Source organism: Peromyscus californicus, unplaced genomic scaffold (genome assembly GCF_007827085.1).
Source record: "Peromyscus californicus insignis strain IS unplaced genomic scaffold, ASM782708v3 Scaffold_7__1_contigs__length_154581171, whole genome shotgun sequence".
NCBI lineage: Eukaryota > Metazoa > Chordata > Mammalia > Rodentia > Cricetidae > Peromyscus > Peromyscus californicus.
This window is the reverse complement of record NW_026294595.1, coordinates 100,592,162-100,614,130: the sequence shown is the minus strand read 5'-3', so window position 1 is coordinate 100,614,130 and position 21,969 is coordinate 100,592,162. Positions and strand designations below refer to the sequence as shown.

Genomic DNA, 21,969 nt, shown 5'->3' with positions numbered 1-21,969 from the left:
CTCAGAATTCAGCATCCTATACTGACCACCTACACAAAACTTTGGAACATAGCAGGCACTCCAACGTTTTTGTAGAATGGATGAATCTCAGTTTCCCTCCACTGCCCTGATTCTCTTCCTCCTTTTTGGATTCCTCTTTCATCTTTCTAAAATGTCCTACAGATTTTCCTAAGAACCTTCATCTCAAGGATATATAGACAGTAAAACTTTGAGACCTTGAATGTCCAACCCAACTGACTGCATGACTGCACACAAAATCCAAATAAAACTGTACACTTGAGTTCTGAAGCCATTACTGGAGTCTTTTAGATTGTGTTGAGAAGTCTGCTTAATGTTAACCTTGTTCTACGTGTGACCTGCTGCTTGTTTGGGAGAAAATTAACTATGTTCTCTATCCATGGCTGAAATTCTTTGTCTTAACTACTACTACTACTACTACTACTACTACTACTACTACTACTTCTTCTTCTTCTCCTCCTCCTCCTCCTCTTTCTTCCCTCCTTTCTTCCTTTTAAGGACTGTGTAGTGTTTAAGGAATTCAAAAATTGCCCCTTACAATCTCCATTCTCCAAAACACCATTATTCTGACGAACCTCATGTATTAATCTCAAGTCTTTTTTTTTTTCCCTTCTGAGAGATCTCTTGAAGTAGGGAAAAAAAAAAAAAACCCGACCTCATACCAGCTTTAGAAATAACTTTTAGATCGAATGTGTTGTCTCACACTTACAATCCCAATAGTGATGAGGCTGGTGTAGGAAGACTGCTGAGTGTTCACGACCATATAGTGACCAGTGAGTTCCAGGCCAGCCTGGGCTACAGAGTGAGACCCTGTCTCATAAACAAATAAAACAGCTTTAGCAAAGAAGGTCAAAACTGTCTTGTTGACTGGCAGGTTAGTTAATTAACTCTAGTAATAGTGATAGGATTACTAAGATGCCTACTGATAGACATGAATCTGTCAACTGAGGGTATAAACATTACAGAAACTGTGAATCAAATTTCTCCATGACACATTATTCCACCATAAATATGTAATGAGTACATAGAACCTACAACAACCAATATGTAAAATAAAATTGTTTTATACATAGCCTCAAAAGCATATGCAAATGTTATGGTTAAAAACAATTTGGAGGATAAAATCAGTAGATAAAGATGCTTGGAAGGGAAATATAATGACCTGATTTTGATCCCCAGAATCCACATAAAAGTGGAAGAGAACATACTCCACATCCATGTGGACATGCTGCTGCACACATCCTCACCCTTACAAATCATACACACACCCCCAATAATTTTTTTTTTAATTAAAAAGTTTGAAGAGGGCTTTGACTTCTCTCAACAATCCCTCAGATCAGAGGAAACTCGGCATCACCAGAACCTGGATATCCGCACAGATTAACAGAGTATACAGACTTTCCTGTCACCTGATGCTGCTTACTTCTTGTGAATTTGCCACTGTTGTGTCTCCCACCTTCCCCTTTACACTGAAGTGTGTGGCTAATCAAAGCACTGCCACTCACACTTCAGTTCCTGGGTTTGCTTGAGTCAGGAATGTACAGGTGGTCCATGATCTCAATCACAACATTTAACAAGGCTAACATTAAGCACTTAGAAATTAGTTTTCTATTTTGATATTTTATCTTCCAACTCTTGTATTGATTTCAGTAATTCCTCAATTTCTAGGATCTCTTTTTTATTACATACTATCAAGTTGTATTTTTTAATAAATACATTCTTCCTGAAAATACTCAACTGTCTTTTTCCTTTGTGTTCCATGCTTTTCCTTTCATTTTTCATGTGTTGGACTACATCCACTGTCTGGTGACAAATAATTCTTATGAATGGGCAATGATTTTTTTTTAAGCTGGTGGTCTTTAATTAAAGTTCATTAAATGCCGGGTGGCGGTGGCACACGCCTTTAATACCAGCACTTGGGAGGCAGAGGCAGGCAGATCTCGTGAGTTGGAGGCCACCCTGGTCTACAAAGCGAGATCCAGGATAGGCACCAAAACTACACAGAGAAACCCTGTCTCGAAAATCAAAAAGATAAAACAAATTTAAAAAAATAAAGTTCATTAAATAATTAGCAATACTTTTCATTGGAACCATTTACCATTAGTATTTGGAGACCAAACATTGCTATATCATCCTTCCATAACATGGAAGACATCAGTTTTCCTAATGTACCTACTGTACTTGTGACATTTGGGGAGGTTCCGAGGAAGCCAGCTGCTAGTCACTGCAATAGATAAGGCACTGTACAGAGAGAACCTCAGAGATGAGGTGGCATAAAGATGGAACTGAGAGGCAGCACGGAACCTAGGATTCTGCATTGAAAATGAAACTCTTTTTTAATCAAATAAAATATGATTATTAAAGAAAGATCTGGGACAAAGACCAAATTAACATGGCCTCAAAGAAAAGACCAAGCAAAGTCCTTTTATTACTTCTTAAGGCTTCCAAATGGCTTGAGAAGGCCCTGTCACTAAGCCTAGATGTGTGGGAAGAGTAATTGAGAGGCTTCCCAAGCTGAAGCCTTCCAGGTCTGTACAGCCAGGCCTGGGTACTCAGCAGCTCTGATGTCCCTTTCTCTAATCCTTCCCTGCTGAAGCCTTCCGGACTTACTCCCCCAATAACTTCACCTTTAGGGGAGCCCTAATTCCTTTACTACATTTGTTTAAAAATCATGCTAACACTTTAAGTGATGTCTGCTTTTCTGACCAAATCCCACCAAAAATAGCTGGCTTCTCTAGAAGAACCTGAGGGTAGGATTGGATTTGCAACTTTATTAGACTGCATGATCCTGGGTGGTAACACTGAAAAGAAGGAAGAGAAACTAGCAAGGAGGGAAACCAAATGCAAACTGACTAACACTGGATAGCATCTGCTGTTGTGGCATGGAGTCCATGAAGAGACAGTGTCAGTCTCTTGGCCTAACCAGTCATGTCAGGATGAGCAGGCTGAGTGGCTGGAAACAGTCCTCTGAAGGAAGAGGAGTGTGCCAAACACATCTAGGCCATTAATCTAGTTAATTTCATTAATATTGCAGATTACATCCCAAAGCCCTTTTGGCAGCCACAGGGAATCCCGCAAGACTACTGGTATTGTCAGTGTGTAAGTTGGGAACTGAGACAAAGTCATCTGTCAAGAGCTTAAGAAGCAATGGGGCTTAAACCCTTCCTGGATGCTTGAGATGCATCTGATCCAAAGATGGGCTGTCTACTGGCACAGCAAAGCTGTGAAATAGTTCAATGCCAGTGCCGTGAGGCACTCCTTGCACACATGTCAGGTGGGTGGTAGGTGGCTGTCATGTCACCTGACCTACACAGGAGTACAGGGGCAGGATAAAGGCAACCTTGCACCCTCCAGCAGGTTAGCATGGCCATGCACATTTATATGTCAACAGCCAAACCACAAAAATACAAATACAGCCATCTTGGAAATGTTTATGGCTCAGATTCAGAGTGAGAGGTTCTTGAAAGCAACAAAGGAAGGGCTGAAGGACCATCTTAGAGGGAGCAGCAGGTTACGGCCATTTTTAGTTTATCATACCCGAGAGAAACAGGGCAAGGAGAGGCAGCTCACTCTTCTTACAGGTTTCCTCTGCTCTAGGGCTGTGCAATGCTCTCATCTGAAGTATGTGGGCTATGGCGGCTGTGAGATGGCAAAGAAGTGCTAAGATTATTCTCTCCTCTTTTTCCTTCAACATTTTCACTGTTCTGATGGTTTGTAGAACTGCGTGAATGGCAAGAGACTTGGCTCAGGGAAGTCTAACTTTAGCATACACCTCCACCCTGCCGCACCCCAATCCAGACTTTGCCCTACTTAAATCAATTCAAGCTTACCTTTATTTCTAGAGACATGTTTCAGACATGAAGAAATTTATATTTTAATCCCATATTGCTCACTCTTGAAAAATAAATTCCATCTCCTATGGCGTCCCTAGCACATCAAAACAGACCTGATTCTGCTGGGCATATGTACTCTTAGCCCTGGGTCACCTGACTTGCCAAAACAGGTCATGTGTGCATCCCTCTGGCAGGACTATGTGATGGCCCAGTTCTCTTCCAGAGCAGAGGCCAGGCAGAGGGAGGAAGTGTGGACCCAGAGACAGCACAACACACTACCTCTGCCAATTCTGCCACTAACCTCAAGCAAATTATGTTTCACTTTTTTTGTTTTGCCAAGATTCTGACTTAGTTTAAAAATCCAAAGGTGAGGGCAAGTATTAAGTGAAAAGATAAGACAATCTCTAACCATGTATAATGTCAATTACATACATGTAACACATTAAAATGTAGTGCAACTGAGATATGCCCAAACTGAGCAAATAGCTTCTGAGCTGTCTTTCAATCAGAACCATCTCTTCAAAATTGCCAAAATTCAAATTTTCCTTTAAAAAAATATGGTAAAAGGAACAAAACTGGAACCCCCCCACCTGCCCCCGAGTCCTCTACCAGGCACTGAGCACGATGACTTCCCCAGAGTAAACAGGCTAACCGCAAGCTTGTGAACATCAGCAGAGCAACATGACAAGCGGAGTGTGCAGAACTAATGGATGAGTTTGGGTTTTGTCTTCTCTCCAGAGCCTTTGGCATTCTTTATCAGGCGGTACATAAAAGAGTAGAAGAATAAAAGATTGTCATATTGTCCTTTGTACTTCTCTTTCAGCATGTCACTGTGGTAGTCTACCAGGAAATAATAAATGGCTTCAATTGTGGAAAGGAAAGTATCTGGCTTCCCTTTCTGATGGCGCCAAAAGCAAGTTTTTCTTGTTTTCAGTTCAACTTGTAATAGCTCTGCCAAACAAACAGAAAAGAGAACATGTAAATACTTCTCAATCGCATTATTACTGAGAACAATAATAATAACTGGTACAATAATATGTGTTGATACACAATGATGATGTAATTACTTCGAGGATTGTTTTTAAAGTGCAGATAAGCTCCTTCTATTCCAATTCTAAACAAGGTATTATTTTAAATGTACAGAGGTACACAGAGAGACAATATGTGCATCCCCACTCTCCCTGCTTCTCAGACCTTGCAAACACATTACAAAGTCAACAAGCAGGAGTCTTCTATCTCAGGGTGTCTATCCTGCTAGCTTCTATCTAAAGTTTCTTTTTAAGTTTTAACTTGTTCACAGAACCTCATTATCCATTTGCAAAAAGGATTTATCTGAAAAAAAAAAAGGATTTATCTGTCATTTTGTTTTTGTTTTGTTTGTTTGTTTTCAAGACAGTGTTTCTCTGTGTAGCTTTGGAGCCTGTCCTAGAACTCACTGTGTAGACCAGGCTGGCCTTGAACTCACAGAGATTTCCCTGCCTCTGCCTCCCAAGTGCAGGGATTAAAGGCGTGCGCCACCACCGCCCGGCAACAATAGTTGTCATTTTTATTCACTCTTTTTTCCCTTTAAATTTTGTTATAGCTCTAACTAGGAAGGAGGGAGGAAGATAAGGTAAGAGTAAGGAGGTCTGAACAAGTTATAAGGAACCATACTATTGTAATACATATAAGTAGGTGCATAAACATACATACATAGTACAAATGAAATTTTCTCATCTGGGCTAACAATGTTCCCTCCAAGAGCCAAAGATCTAATTAAAATCCCAACGCCAGGCATGAGAAGCCCTCTTTTGAGTTGTTGCTGGTCAATGTTGTCTAAGAGCCTCCCAAATATTACAGGTTATTATTTCTGCCCTTAGTTGCTCCCCAGAGGTGGAAGGTAAACATCCCTACTGCTGAAGACACTACGTACTTTAGACATAGGGTCCAGAGGTCCTTGAACGAGCCCAACAGCCTCTTCCCTGAGGACTAGCTTTCATGGTACCACAAGGCACCATGTAAGTTTCCAAAAGAGGGAAGCAACCAACAGTCCTACCCAGCTCTGATGCCTATGAACCACAACAACAACCAGCACAGCATGATAATCCTAAGGGTACAGTGGTGCACCCATGTCCTGGTGGTAACCAACATAGACTTAACTAAAGCCACTAAAGAGAAAAATCATGCCGGATACTAAAACCTAGCCATCTATCCACCCAGGGCTAGTGAAGTCATGGATCTTGGAGTAGAATCTCTTTACTAAACCAGTATAAACTCTTAACTATTTTCAACATGCCTTCATAATAAAAGTACTTAAGAAAGTAAGAACTTTTATCACACCACAATATAATAAAAGCCATATATGACAATAGCCAAAATTATACTAAACAAAGGAAAACAGACCATTTCCTAAAAAATCTTGAATAGAGAGTGCACCCATTCTCCTGATTTAAAACACCCCATGGGCTCCACTAGAGAACTTTTGAGTCTGATAAACATGTTCAGCAAAGTCAAAGGATACAGAATCCAGTAGCTTTTATATATACCAATAATAGATTTGCAGAGAAAGAAATCAGGAAAAATATTCCACTATAATTGCTTCAAAAACAAAACAAAGCAAAACTAACCCAATTATCTAGAAATAAGCTAACCAAGGAAGTGAAAGATCTCTACAAGGTGGGAGCTAGGGGAAAAGGAACTCTTATTCATTGCTGGTGGGAATGTAAACTGTGGAGCTACTACAGAAATTGCAGCAGAAGTTTCTCAAAACACTAATAATGAAACTAACACACAATCTCACTATACCACTCCTGGGAATAAACTCAATGAACTTCTTATCACACCACAGAGATTCTCTTTCATGCACATTCATCACTGCTTTTTACTCCATAGTAAGGAAATTAATCCTTCATGTCCATCAATAGATCAAAGCATAAGGAAAATGTAGTAAGTAAAACATGAAATCTTATTTGGACATAAGGAAAAAGTAAAATTTTGAAAACTGCAGGAGGAAAATCCCTTAAGAATACTTATCAACTTTGTCATCTAGTTGGAAAAAATTAATTAAGAGAGACATATTTTATGTAAATAACTGTTAAGTAAAATGATATGAAACATCTTCAGCAACAGCAGAATGCTTTAGACAGCAGAGAAATAAGCAAGCTAAAACGTGAACCTAGAAAGAAAATAATGTTTCACAAAGACGAGCGATTACACAGAAAAACACACACTAGTCTGCCAACAGGACCCTTGAAGGAATTCTTGAAAGATATGTTTCAGCAACGGAGGCAGGGAAAAAAGAATGCTGAGCAACAAAGTGGTCACAGTTACACAATTCCAAATACACACTAGTGTAAAACAGTAATCAGTAGAGATTCTAGTTGTGGACTGGCAATAAAGGACAGACAGAAATAATGAACACAAACAGTAGCAATGTGAGCCAGGTTGAGATTGAATGAAGTGTAGATGTAGGAAGTCCTTAAAGCATTTGAAAGGAGAGGTTGATTTTGAACTTTTAAAAAATGAGTCTTTTTAACTAATTTATTTATTGTGTGTGTGTGTGTGTGTGTGTGTGTGTGTGTGTGTGTGTGTGGTGCGCACGCGTGCACACGCATGAATTGTATGCTGTGTGTGTGGTGGCACTCAGAAAACTACCTACAGCAGTCAGTTCTTTCTTTATACCATATTGGTCCTGGGTACTGAACTCAGGTCCAAGCCACCTTGCCCACCTAGCTTTGAACTTTTTAAAGTGCCATATGCACAGTTCTTTGAAAGAATTCAGATAGGATTACTTTAAATCAGAATAAATTAAAAAATGAAAACATTTTAAAACTTACTCAGAGAAAAAGAAAAAAACAAACAAAAACTCATGTGTGTGGTGCACATTATGTAATTTCAGCGCTCTGGAGGCCATTGTGGGCTGCACAGTGAGCACCCGGCCAGCCACAGCTGCAGACTGAAACTCTTCTTTCCTGCTGGCGAGCATGCACAGTGCTGAAAGGCACTGCTTAGGCTGCTCCCTCACTTTAGACCCTGTGTGCTATAACAGCAAGCTGCCAAGCAAGGCATACCTATTGCTGCGACAGTGGCACGGCTGTTTGGAGACTAACCAAGCCCTCTGTGACTGAATTTGAGGCGCACTCCATAGGAGAGAACACACACTTGATACTCTACACTTGGTCAAAAGCTTACGGCCGGGAAAGGCATGATCAAAGGGAAGACCACTCTACTGTGCTTTCCCTAAATGTTGTCAAACAGCTTTCTAAATACTTCTGTTCAGTCTTATAGACCAGTGCTTCTCTCAGTCTGGGGAAGCTCCTGTTCACAGAGGGTGACAGTCAATGCAGAGACAAGTATCTGGTCTAAGTACTGAGAGTAAATGACTGATGACCTCTCAAACATAAGTGGGCTCTATGTCATCCATGTCTTTTCTCAGGGTGGTAATGTACAGTGTAACACTGTGCTGAGATGCTGAGCAGGGAGGAACAGCTGCCAGTCAGCGCGAGACCAGGAGAACAAGCAGCTAGGCCACCGCAGCCAGGGGATTAACGGCATTAAATGAGTTCAGTGTATGACAGGTTCGGCATTGCATCAAGCTAATTAGGCTGATAAATGACCGTATGCACAGACCCTGAAATGACAAGTGTTTAAACACAAACCAAAGTCCATTTCAAAAACTGTATCAATGTTCTCAAACGAAGAGAAAGAGTTGCCTAGGTTTGGAAGACACCATGGTACACTGATAATTTAATAATCTGGAGTCCATCTACCCTCTGATGAATCTTCCAGCACGCTATGCAACTCTGCATTTTGGCTTTTGGTGGACTGAACAAAGTTACACCAAGGACTCGGACCTTTCAGTGTTTTACTCTGATACTAGTGAAATGTCCAGAGCTGTTGTCTCGGTAAACATTGGCAAAGCAATAGCTTCACTATTAAGGTAACTTTTAAGTCTTTTTGCTTTATTTTATGTGTATGACTCTCTGCCTGTACATATATATGAGTGTGTACCATGGGCATGCCTCAGAAGAGGGTGTTGGATCCCCTGGAACTGGAGTTATGGTGGTCATGAGCCATGTGTGTGCTGGGAACTGACTCCATGGCTTATCCACTGAGCCATGTGTCCAGCCTGTTACAGTGACTTTTAATTTCAGCATTCAGAACAGCACAATGGAGGTGAACTCCTCATACACACATCTGAGAGTTGAAGTGTGGTTTGTTCAGCTTAGCCAAATGAAAAAGTGTTTTAAGATCTAAAGGCCGTGACTTTTTACAAACATGGATCATTTCTTATAGAGGAAATTTGGTTTATCCAGAAGTCTATCTTTCTCAAACATGGAGGCTATAGATAGGCCCTGCCTCCATTATTCCTGAGGAGTCAGAGGAGGCAGGGGCTGAATTAGGACATATAGAGAGTAGCTTTTAGAGATCCATTTCATGGTTATGAAATAGCACAGAAGTGAGATGCATGCTTTCTATGGGAGTCGGAGGGAGTAACCAATCTTTTGTACAAATCTCATTTTAGGCAAACCTAAGCAAACTGACTTTGAATAGCACCAGAATAATTCCATTTATAGGTTTTTCAGGGACTTTTACTTGTGTTCTTTCATTTGAACCTAGAAATGACCATAAAAGGTAATAAAAAGAAAAAAATCCCAGACAGATCTTCAGACTGAGGAGTAACTTGCTACCGTAACAGGATCAAGGGGCCGGGGCAGGCAGTGACCTCCCACTCCTTCAAAGCACAGGGCAGCATGGATTCATCTACTAAATAACAATAAGTTCTTCAAAGTCTTGTCACCCACAGGTACAAACTAATTATCTAACAAATTAATTAAGCCAGTGAAATGTACTTTGTACTTCCTTAGTTTGGAAATGATTAAGATTGTAGTACGCCCTTTCTTGAGGGACCTTTTGGCAACCACACAATACCAAAGGAGTAACTTTCTTGCCTTCTAATCACAAAGCTGTTTAATGACTGGAAAATCCTGAAGCTTTTAGAGAAACCACTGAGAATGTCTGAAGCACTGGAAAAGGTATAGAGAAACAAGAGAAGTGGTGTGAGCCCCTGGACTTCAGATTGCTAGCTGTGTTACTGGGCAAGGAAAGTAACTTTTAATCTGTAAATAGGAGCTCGGCATTTCACTCAATCGAAAAAGGCAAGCAGGGCCAGGAGATGGCTCAGTGAGTAACACGCTTGCTGCACAACAGCACAAGGACCTGAGCAGATCCCAGAACCTGGTAAAGGCAGATGCAGCAGCACACAGCTACAATCCCAACCCCTCGGGTGAGATGGAAGTAGAGATGGGAGGACATTCAGAAGCTTTGAGTCAGTTGGTCGGGTGCAGTGAATGAGAGGCTCTGTTTGAAACATGGTGGAAGGCAAGGGATAACACCAGACATTATCCTCTGACCACCACATACACTCAGTGGCATGCATGTGCTTACATACATGTAAACACATATACATACATATATGCACATGCTCTATCTATCTATCTATCTAGATAGATAGATAGATAGATAGATAGATAGAGACTTACACACATGGGAATTTTTTCCATAAAGGCATAGAGATATAAGTAAAAAAGAAGAAATTCTTGTAATATTAAACTGAGTTAGACTACCACTGTGAACGCACAATATATGCACCTACTTGTTTCCTTGGCTCTGTTCACGGAAGAAACGGCATGTGGTAATCAACTTACAAAACTCAGCTTCTAATATCAGATCCTAGTAAAGTGAACCACAGGTCTTTAAGAAAATGATGACTCCAAGTTTGGGTCAGGAGGAAAGTCAAAGTAGGTTTGAGATATTCTGCTGCACCTACTGAGGCCAGTAATAAAAAGGCCACTTAACACAGGAAAAAGTAACATGACTAAATTTTCTCCATTTCTCACTTCTCAATTTAATGACTGATCCATGAATACTAAACACTGCTGAGAAAGTCTATAGCCTGAGTGCATTACTCCAGTATACTAAAGGAAAATTGTTGTTGGTGGTTGTTTTTTGGCTCTTTTACTCTTTAGGGGACCTGCTACCCAGCTCTCAAATACATCGCACATGAAGGCTTATTCTTAATTATGAATGCCCAGCCTTAGCTTGTTTTGTTTCTAGCCAGCTTTCTCTTTAAATTTTAAATTACCCCATCTACTAACTTTTGCCTCTAGGCTTTTCCAGTTCTCTTACTTCTATAAATCTTACTCTTACTCTGTGGCTTGCTGTGTAGCTGGGTGGCTGGCCCCTGGAGTCCTTCTCCTTCTCTGGCTGCTGCTTTTTTTTTCATTCCTCCATCTCTTTTCTTTTCTATATATTCTCTCTGCTGGCCAGCCCCACCTATTTTTTCTCCTGCCTTGCTATTGGTCATTCAGGTCTTTATTAGACCATCAGGTGTTTTAGACAGGCACAGTAACACAGTTTACTAGAGTTAAATAAATACAATATAAACAAAAGTAACACATCTTAAAATAATACTCTACTACAGAAAATAAACCTGGCAATCATCAAGATAATCAATTATAAATAAGGAAACTTGTTTTATATGCCAACTTCAATTCAATGTGCACGAATTGTTCACCCAAACAACTGAAGAAATAATAGAGAAAGGATATACTATCAATAATAACAACAAACAACAGATACAAACTGGACCAGCTGTAGACAAGCCTGGATTTATTCTTCTTTAAAGTACCCTAACTATGGGTCTGGGGAAACAGAACAGTGGTTAACAGTACTTCCTGTTCATGTGCAGGACCCAAGCTTGGTTCCCAGCACCCACATTAGGAAGCTCACAACTGCCTACAATTCCAGTTCCAGCAGATCTGATGCCCTCTTCTGACCTCCATAGGCTTCTATGTGTACATGCACACAAATACACACATACGTACACATAAAATTTAAATAATCTAAAAAGTATGTTAACCAAAATATCTAGACCGAGTCTAATCATGAGACATTAAACAACCAATCTGACCACTTTACCAAAATCTAAATCAAGAAAACTTACATTAGGAAACTGTCCTAGATTAAGAAATCAAAGCTATGCAAGCATCGGAAATCTAAATGCTGAAACGTTTAAATGCTGTGTCAGGGAAAGTGCTACAAGAGCCATTATTGTATTCATCAGAGAGATGTAAGGATAGATTGTACGCTAGATATTGTGGAAGTTCTGCTAATTTTCTCAGGAGTGGTGACGGCATTGTATTTATTACGTAGGAGTGTCCTTATTATTAAAAAGAGCTATACTACTTAGAGTGCAGTTTTGCAAAGCCTACTACTTACTTTAAAACAGTTCCATCAACAATGTACATAGATGCATAAATACACATATAATACAGAAAGGAAGAAGAAAAATGGAGCAAATGTGAATGTTGAATGTAACTTTTCTTTTGAGGGAGCTACAAATTTGAAGTTTTTCTAAATAAAAGCTGTCAGGGGAGGAAAGTCCCAGACACACGTCCTTACCCCGAAGGCGCTCATCAGAGGCTATTTGGTTTGTCTGGCTCCAGGTGCTGTCAATAAAGACGACTCTTTTCAATGCTGGGCCTTTGCACAAGCTCTCATTCAAATCACAGCCTTCCTCTACCTTAGCTCTCTTGAGTTTAAAAGGCGGCATATCAAGGTCATTAGTTTTGCTTCGACCTTTACTTTCAATCCTTTTTTGCAGATGAAAAGAGACATCTTTTATTGAGATGGACTGAGGCCCAGGAAAAACAAGTACAACCTAAAATAAAGAAACTCAAGTTAGCTCCATGCTACTGTGATCTTCAACATAAATTCTGACTTAAAACTCTAAGAAAGACAGATGCTGAATGTCTAAAAAATAAGCATTACATTGATTCTGTTATTCGTTTTCTTCCATATATGGTAAAGTTTTAGCTTATTCCTAATAGCAAATAATCATACTACCTGGAAATGTTAATTCAAAATAAGTTACTCACTGATTGACAAAGCCATATTAACAGTACCTTGAATTAAATTTCTGTGGTGTGGTGCTATACTCCTATAATCCCAGCACTGGAGATGCAGGGACATGAAATCAGGGCCAGCCTGGGCTTCCTAAGAGTTACAGGCTAGCCAAAGAGACAAAAAGGCAAAATACATGATACTTTTAAAAAACAACCACTAGAAACTGTTCAATGACTAAATACTATTTTCACTTGTATAATAAGGAAAGATAAAATAAATAAGGCAGGGGAGGAAATGGTGTGATGGTTTTTTACAGCCACTAGTGACGGTAGTATAAAATAGTATAATAGAATGGAGACAGTGAGATACACTTGCAGGCCTGACATCTACAAGGTTAAGACAACAGGATCTTGAGTTTCAAGGCTAGCATGGACTACACAGTGAAACTGTGTCTAAAAAAATGTATAAAGAGTATAATGGTGTATTCGACTTAATCAAATAAGTGATATTTAACTGACCAGAGAAGAGTACACAAACATATTACTAGATCAAACTCAGATATTATTTATAATTATAACTTTCTAAATAAATTCAAATAATACAGAGATATACACTACGAAAGCATCACTAAAGTAAAATTCATATTTAGCATTAAATGAGCACAACATTAGATTGCTAAGAGGATACTAAATCATGTTCAAATAAGTTCAGAAAGGAGATGGAGTTAAAAGCTCCCATGGGGGTTCTAAGTGCCAAGCCACCCACCTCATGATCCTTCCCTTCATACTCTGGAATGCACGGATATGTGTAGATGCTCACAGAGTCGGGCGCCAAAAGCTTTGCGTGCACAGCAGTGCTCTTGCCGTCTGTTTCATTTGGATGCTTGATGATATCGATCTTCAGTGGGAGCTAGAGTAAAGAGAAAAGACGAATGAACAAAGTAAGTACACAATTCCAATTTTTGTGTCAATATAAACCTCTGAAGCTACACAGCCAGTTCACACTGAGTTCCGACGAGCACACTTACAGTGGGAGACCACACTGTTTAAACCAGAGTACTAAGGATAGTAAGTCATCCATCAAACCCCAGTGGCGCCCTCAATGCTGATCACGTGCCTGAGCAACTACTTCAGCCCAGGCAACATGTAACCTGCTCTTAAAGCAATGATCCAGGGGTATTTTACTTAAGTCCTGGATGTATTAAGTCCAACTCTTCACATTTCAGCATCCATGCCAAGGACATTTAAAAAAATAATTTCTATGAACTCTAGATTTACTTTCTGCGTATTTCAAAGAAAATGAAAGCTTAAATGATAACTCAGATTTAAAATTCAAATTGAAATCCTATTCCTCATACATTTTTTTCAAGTCAAAGTTACCTTAAGTTTGTGATCTTTGGCAATGTATTTTCACAGCACAAATTAAGCTGTCAATAGAAAAAAAAAACAGACTACGCCTTTAAGTGTTTTGAATAACCTTTCTCAAGTTGTACTTGATATAAGCTGTATCTCAATAATATTTGCCTAAGTATTTTCCTTAATTAAAGTATTAATTCTTCTGTTCAAAAACAATAATTCTCTTGGATTTCTTGAGGTATTTTTTTTTAACTATTTAAGTTTCTTCATTTCAGACTCTGTTGCTTGGTAAGTATATCTACCATCTCCAAGACCCTCATTTCATACAAAGAAGGAAAGAGCTCTACAAACAGGTCCTGGAAGGCAGCCATTTTACTCTGGAACAGAAAACTGTTCCGGCCTAAGAACAAATACACTAAGTCTACATTCTAGTAGGTTTTAATATATATTATATTTGCGAACTAGCTACCACAATCAAGAAAGCGATCTGTCACCATCAAAAGGTCTTCTAGTATCCTCTCCTCTCTCTTTCCCACTAGCCAGCTGTCACTTCAGTTTACTTCTCCGGGGTCTTATACAGATAGAAATAAAATAGGATCTTTCTGTCTGGTGTCTTTAACTCAAAATAATTACTTGGAAATGCATAAAGACATTGCTAATCACTTGTTCTACAGCTCACCCTACCCCATTCAAGATGAGATTTATGTGGAGAGGCAGCCTCAAGGTCACAGGGCCATGACTGGGCCTCTAAAGTGGAACAGCATTGGGGGCATGATGGAGTCTTGTAGAGCGCCTTACCTTCGGAACCCAGAGAGAAGCTGCATTAGGAGAGAATCTGCCATGTGAAGAATGACACATGTCCTAAAGGGAGACACTGACCCTTCAGGTGCCCCCAAGTCTATCTTTTAAAGGGGTAAGTAGTTGCTGCACACTACAAAGTAAACCAAATCTCCTTTCTTTTTCTTTCTGAACAATTACGTGAGGACAGGATGCTATAAACAGTATACCTCAAAGGGATACAGGCACAAATACACACGTCAAACAGTTTCCAACTAGGATTTCAACACCATTATTCTCCTTTCATCCTCACTCAGCCCAGGCATCATTTATGACATATGGCCAACTGCATGAAATCAACATAACAATTTCTAACTGTAGGAAATTCACCATATAAGTAGGCAGTTCAGAGACTGTTTGATACTGGTCTGCTTCTGAATGAGCATGACTTTCCTCACAGTGCTCAGTCTCAGCTGGCATTCTAATTCCCTTTCCCTGAGGTTTCTGGATACCAAGTCAGCATTATTCTTAGTCTTGGGGAAGTAGGAAAGAGGGTTGACAAAGACTCCTAATAAAACTGACTTCCTAACAAGTTGATGAGTAGAGTTTAAAACTCCAAAGGCTACCATTAATAGTTCTGATCAACTTTACATCAAGAACACAGAATTGATAAAAAAAAAAATAATAATAATAATAAAATAAAAAACAAACAAGACCAAAGAACACAGAATCAAATGTTATTAATGAGTTTTGCAAATCATATGCACTAATTTAATTGTGTAATGAAAAGGAAGTTTTATGGACCAAAATCTCTAATTATAAGACAATTACACAAAATTCACGACCTCAGGACCCAATAGGCTATCATCAGTTCTCACTGAGTAAGTCTGAGCTTCTAGTGGTGTGATACCAAAGCACATCAAGTGATGGGAATTTACACTTGTATCCTGGTTCACACATTTGACGGGGTTCACACATTAAATACTGACATGGCAGAGTAAACACTACAGTACTGACCAGACCAGAGGGCAGTTTGGAAGAGATACTCTACTTTGAACTATGCAGCAGGAAGCCCATTTGTCCTCTAATGGCTATGTTTTTAACAAGAGACTTAGCACCCAGCTTCCTCCTCAGATACATTCAAATGCTACCAGCAGGAAGACACAAGTGCTTGCCCCAAAGCAAAGCCTTTTCAAACAGGGCTGCTGAAGCTGGAGTTTTTGGGTTTTCCCTTCTTTATCTTTATTCATTTCTTATAGTTTCCAAATTCTGCATCAAATAAAGATAAGTTTGATTTATTCTTGTCTTACTTTTCATTACTGTGGCAAATACTAGGACCAAGACAACTTAGAAAAGACAGTTTATTCGGGGATAACAGTTTCAGAGCATCAGTCTGTGGATATTGGCAGGGAGCATGGCAGCAGCAGGCAGACATGGTAGCTGAGAGCTCACATCTTGAGACACAACCATGATGCAGAAAGAGAGAGAGCACTGGGAACCACATCAGACTTTTGAATCTCTGAGCCTGCCCCCAGTGACACATCTCCTCCAACAAGATCATATCTCCTAATCTTTCCCAAAAAGTTCCACCAACTGGGGACCGAGTATTCAAACCTATGAGCTGATGGGGCCATTCTCTTGCAAATCACCACAATTCCCCAGACTAAAACTTTAGGCTTAAGAGGGACTTACTCCTTGTGTCCTGCTTTCCCAAGCAGGCTCTCTGAAAGTACATGCTGAAGACTTGTTTAAAACTGAAGTAGAATTTAGAAACAACATTGTGTAGACTTTCAATTTCTCTTAATATAAATTAACATATCAAATTTCATATGCAGGCACTAAATATACACTTTAGAAAACTATACAATTGATCAAATAATTGGCGTGGTTTTAAAAGTACTTCTAATAAATGCTGAGTACTGCCACTGATTTGGAAAACAATCCTGTTGTTAAATTTCTATCAAAATAGTAGCCCTATAAATACAGCTCTTATCTTTTTGATCTACAATCCTTTTTTGAGCATACTTTAAGATAAAACGTCTTTTTAATGTTTTTGCGACAGTGTCTTACTTACTAAGTAACCCAGACCTGCCTCAAACTCACTACTTAGCCCACACTGGCATCAATCTCCTAAGCATTCGGCCTCAGCCTCTCGAGTGCTGCAAGTCCATCTGGCAAAGTAAAGTTTTTAAAGGGACATTTTTTTTTTTTTAATGTGGCTGTAGTATAAACAGAAGACAGGACTCTGACTTGTACCATTCCTATTGGTAAGGACATTAACAAAAATCCTTAATCTCAAACTTTTATTATTTTTTTTTTTTATGAGCGAACTGGAAATACATTACCTCATTCTTGGCCAATAAACTTTGCCTTTGTCTGTATGTGTGATTTTAGGCCCCCCAGGACATCACAGACTTGCCAAGATGATGCATGTAGCAAAATAAGCATTAAAATGTCTTTCATGCTTCAAACCTAAATAAACCTTAAACATTTCATATGTATTTCTGAATACAACTTCAATTTATTTGTTAGTGGCAAGCCCCATTTGTGCTGGGTGTAGAACTGAATTTCTCTAAAGTCCTGATACATGCCCATCACACTTAATACAATTATTTCACTGACTTCTCACATTTGGGTCAATGCTAGACTAGTTAACACATACATAGTAAATTCTTTAATTACATATAAATGATCTATGAACCTATAAAAAGTCTTAATAAACACCTCAAACCATAAAAAGCAATCAATTCAAACCAGCTTTTCCAGAAGACTGGAAAACACTGTAATGATAACATGGTCCATTGTGTAGGCCCCAGTCCTTTACACTCTAGCTTAGTTTAGTGTTGGTCATGGCCACCTGCTCCATTCTACATATCGGATGGGGAAAATCACAAAACCTCAGGTAAACATCCACCCTGATTCTACCTATAATGTTTTCCCAAGGATCATTACAAGGACTTGGAAGTCATTTTTTGAAGCTTCATCAAGTGAAACTATAAAACTGTCTTTTATAATTATTGTTTTTAAACCAATTAATGTCATTGAAATTACACAATTCATTTCAAACTCAAGTGAGTTTTCTAGAAACAAGAGATATAGTTTTAATAGTGTCAAATTACTCATTAATGTGGTGATGTATTGTGTCCTCCAAAATATTGTACACCCTAATAAAGTTTATCTGAGGATCAGAGGAAAAAGCCAGCCACTATATTAAACATAGAAGTCAGGCAACGTAGCACACACCCTTAATCCTATCACTTGGGAGGCAGAGATCTGCCTGGATCTCTGTGAGTTCAAGGCCACACTGGGAACAGAGCCAGGCGTGGTGGCACATGCCTTGAATTCCAACACTAGTTAACCATAGAGGTCTAGAGGTCTGTACAGACAGACAGAAGTGATGTAGCTGGGCAGAGAGAGGAAAGGAGATGCAGAACAGAAAGGCATATAGGTGTGGGTATACAGGAAGTAGGTCTCTTTGTGGAGGATCTCCAAGTGATAAGAACACGGCTGGCTTCTTTCTGCTTTTCTGATCTCTCAGCTTTTCACCCCAATATCTGGCTCTAGGTTTTTTATTAATAAGACCATTTAGCACTTCATCCTACACATTAATATAATTCACTTCCAAACTTATCCAATATATATTAGAGTACATATATATATACATATATGTGTGTGTATATATATACATATATATGTGTGCATGTATATGCATATACATATATATATGCATGCTCTCTTTTGAAACTGCATTTTTCTACTTTTAAACAAGCCTCTTACTTGCACAAGTGGGATCTGCTCAGTGGGCACATTTTCCACTGGGACACAGCAAGTGTAGCAGTAGAACATCCTTGAGCCGCCGCACTGGAGACACCGTGACCTCCCACTCCGCTGAGCCTCATGAAGCACTTCTTGAGACGCTAAGCATAAGTTCTGAAGAGGGTCTTCGGAAGCTATGGAAGCGGTTTGTGACTGTTCTGTTTCCACACACTTTGCATTATTTTTTTCACTTTCTTGAGGACATACAGATGGACTGAGAGCCATTCTTTCTTTGAACCAAAATGTTCTGTTTCTAAAACATGTGTCATAGGTGCACTGTAACAAATCAAACCGGAGGAATGAAAAGTGTCAATATTGTACTGTTGTTACAAATAAAATTATCCAATATAATTTATGCTGTTAGGGTTAGTATTTACCAACAGATATTGCTAAGTTAAAAACCCACTGATTAATATGCTTGCAAATACAAAATTTTAAAAAATCAACTCAAAAGAGCAATTTCAGTAACTTTTACCAAGTTTTCTTCCAACAGAAAATGTAAATGTGCTATATTAAAAACCACTTCAAATATAAAATTTAGACACTGATGGTCCATTTTGATAGTACCCATTTTTGTCTCAAATATGGCAATTTTGATATAAAAATATTAAGAATACAATGAATTTCTGTTCATATCATATAGAAATACATTCAAGCATATGGACTCTAGCTATGAATTGGCATCCCATGACAGAACTCTCTTGGTGAACTCTAATGAAAATAAAAAGCTGCAGTGGTATGAGTAAAATCAGGTGGCTATTATGAACACACACACACACACACACACGCACGCACGCATGCACGCACGCACGCACGCACGCACGCACACACGCACACTTTACTTTGTTTTCCTGATTCTGATCACTGTTCTAGCTTAAAATTCCTTCCCTGGAGCAGATCATAGACAGTCTAACTTTAAATTGTTTCACTTTCATAGTCAATGAAGAAATGCCCATTTCAAAATGGATTCTGCCTCTACCTTGGAGGAAGGAAAGCTGAAGAATCTGACAGGCCCAATGATTCCCTTTCACTCTGTTAGCAATTAAGCCTATAAAACACTCTAGAAAAACCCAAAGCAGAGGATTCCAGGAGCTTCTGGGCAGTTGACATGTAGAGGCTCACACAAGGGGAACTCATCCACATACTGTAAGGCAGGACACCTCAACTGCACTGGGAGGAAGCGCCTGAGCTTGGGTCCCTTCCCTACTTCTACCTGCCTGCACATTTGATTCTGTTAAAATAGCCTTTAGAATAGCCATCAAATGCAAGCATAGTGTTTCCTAAGATCTGTGGGCCACATGAGCAAATCAAATGCAATAGCTAGTTAGTAGGAACTTCTGAAGGCCCAACTTGTGATTGGCTATGAGGATGGGACAATCTTAGTGACTGAACTGTCAGCCATGAATTCTAACACTGTCTCCAGTAGTGTCAGCGCTGAATTTGAAGACACCAGCTGGTATCCACCATAGAAATACTGCTGGGGGGTGGGGGTGGGGTGGGGGAAATCCCTACACCCTTTGCGATCACAAGTATTCCTGATGACTATGGAGTGAGAGTAGAAGAAAAAGACATTCTGTTCTTCCTAACATAGATATGTTCTACAAGACCTATTCCTCTCCAACTTGAATATACAGTCAACCATAACACATCTGCTGATGCTGAGACAGCTACTGACAACTACATTTGTAAAATATCCCATAAAGTGAAATATATGATCTTAAGACTTTTAAACTTTTCAAAAGTATATACCCTTCAGATTCTTTAGTAAAGATAAAACAGTGTAAGAACTTTCCCATTTAATATTTTCTGTTCAGGTTATGTATATGAACGTGTATGTGACAACAGTTAATGAAAAAGAGGACACAGGGACATATGAGTGTATACTTAACATCAAATACATGAATAGTGATGAAGCTGGAGTTGTGGGGCGGAGGGTTGGAAACTTAGAAAACAATAGCTATTCCTAAGGAACTAACAAGTAATTAGCATCTTGATGGTCTATTCATTATGCAACTTAGGCTGAAAAAAGTTAATTTATAACTCTTCCTCCCACCCAATTTCTCCAAAATTAATTATATTCATGCAGTTTCATCCTGTCTGCTTTGCACATAACATCTATTTTTAGGCTCGAAATCAGTTCCTTATTTATCCACACAGGCAAAGACAAATCTTACACTTTTGAGTACTTATTATTTGACATGGAGAAATGTGTTCATTTAGAGGCACCTTTCAGTGACGTTTTCCTTCTGGCAAAAGTTGAATTATTTCCGATTTATTCATTCTTGATTTTTTTGTGCTTTTAGATAGATTCAAATACTTGTCAACTAAACTAAAACCATTCTGTAAGAGGCATCCAGGATGAATCTCACTATTCAATTTTGGGGCTCTACACAGCCTGGCACAAATGTCAGCCTGATAACTTTATTTTCCTCAAAGTAGAGGAAAAGGCTGTCTTTTCCATTACAGTAAGCTGATTTGCCTCCCAAGGGAACGTTCTTTAAATTTCTCCTGTCTTGAATTGTGGACTAATTCAGGACCAGACAAAACTGTTTTCAGTATCTGTTTGTGAAGTACTAAGAACGGGTCATATAATTGGTACAGGTACAATATCCAATTTTTTTTAAACATCCAAGATATTGCCATTTTTAACATAGGACTAGAAGCCCCTTCCACAGAACAGGCTATATGACAAGCAGGGTGTCTTGTAAAGTTTAATTTGGAGACCAATCATAAACAGTCCTGAAATGCTGCAATCTTAAGGCATCACTGTTTTTACCCAACCTCGTGGAACTAGGAATGCAAAGTGTCAATATACTTGTCTCACATTCCCAAGAAATAGACACAACAAACGCCTCTGCTTATTGGCTGATGGGAACAGCACACACAGCCCTGTCTACCTCCTTCCGTGACCACCCTCAAACCCCTCCAAAGCCTGAATTAGAGAACGGCGCTCACAGGGAGCTGGATGTGCCAGGAAAGAGCTCCTCCGAGTTAGGAAGCCTCTTAAATTGTCATTTAAGACTCAAACCATTCGAGTCTGTCCCCACAGGCACGAAACACGCGGGGCTCGCCGCACTAAGAACTCCGCGGGGCCCGTCGGGTTTCCGGCCCCAGCCACCCGACCCTAAGGAAGGCCGACCTGCTCCACGGCGAACTCGCGGTCCACACCGCCTCCGCTCCGCGTGTCCTGCCCGGAACGCTTTCTGCAGGACACCGGCGGGCGGGGCCTGGTGGTTACCAGGGCCACGGTGACGCTGAGCACGGCGCATGCTCGGAGGGAGAGT

The 21,969-nt window shown here is 39.6% G+C and overlaps 1 protein-coding gene across 4 annotated transcripts; it reads right to left on the bottom strand.

The window, feature by feature from the left end:
* Positions 1-993: 993 nt before the first annotated feature.
* Dtwd1 (DTW domain containing 1) lies at positions 994-21,965 on the bottom strand. Of its 4 annotated transcripts, none has more exons than XR_008215146.1 (6): positions 21,825-21,965; positions 18,647-18,961; positions 13,503-13,646; positions 12,294-12,552; positions 10,486-10,655; positions 4,702-4,802 (listed from the first exon to the last, which is right to left on the bottom strand). XR_008215146.1 is itself a non-coding variant. In XM_052724908.1 (5 exons), exons 2-5 carry the CDS (start codon positions 18,908-18,910, stop codon positions 4,555-4,557), a joined length of 915 nt encoding a protein of 304 aa, XP_052580868.1. In that variant the 5' UTR covers positions 18,911-18,961; positions 21,825-21,956; the 3' UTR covers positions 994-4,554. The 4 variants fall into 4 exon arrangements, 2 of the variants coding, with proteins under 2 accessions (XP_052580868.1, XP_052580869.1); XR_008215145.1 differs by having other exon boundaries at positions 10,486-10,658; positions 21,825-21,964; XM_052724908.1 differs by lacking the exon at positions 10,486-10,655 and having other exon boundaries at positions 994-4,802; positions 21,825-21,956.
* Between the last annotated feature and the right edge of the window lie 4 nt (positions 21,966-21,969).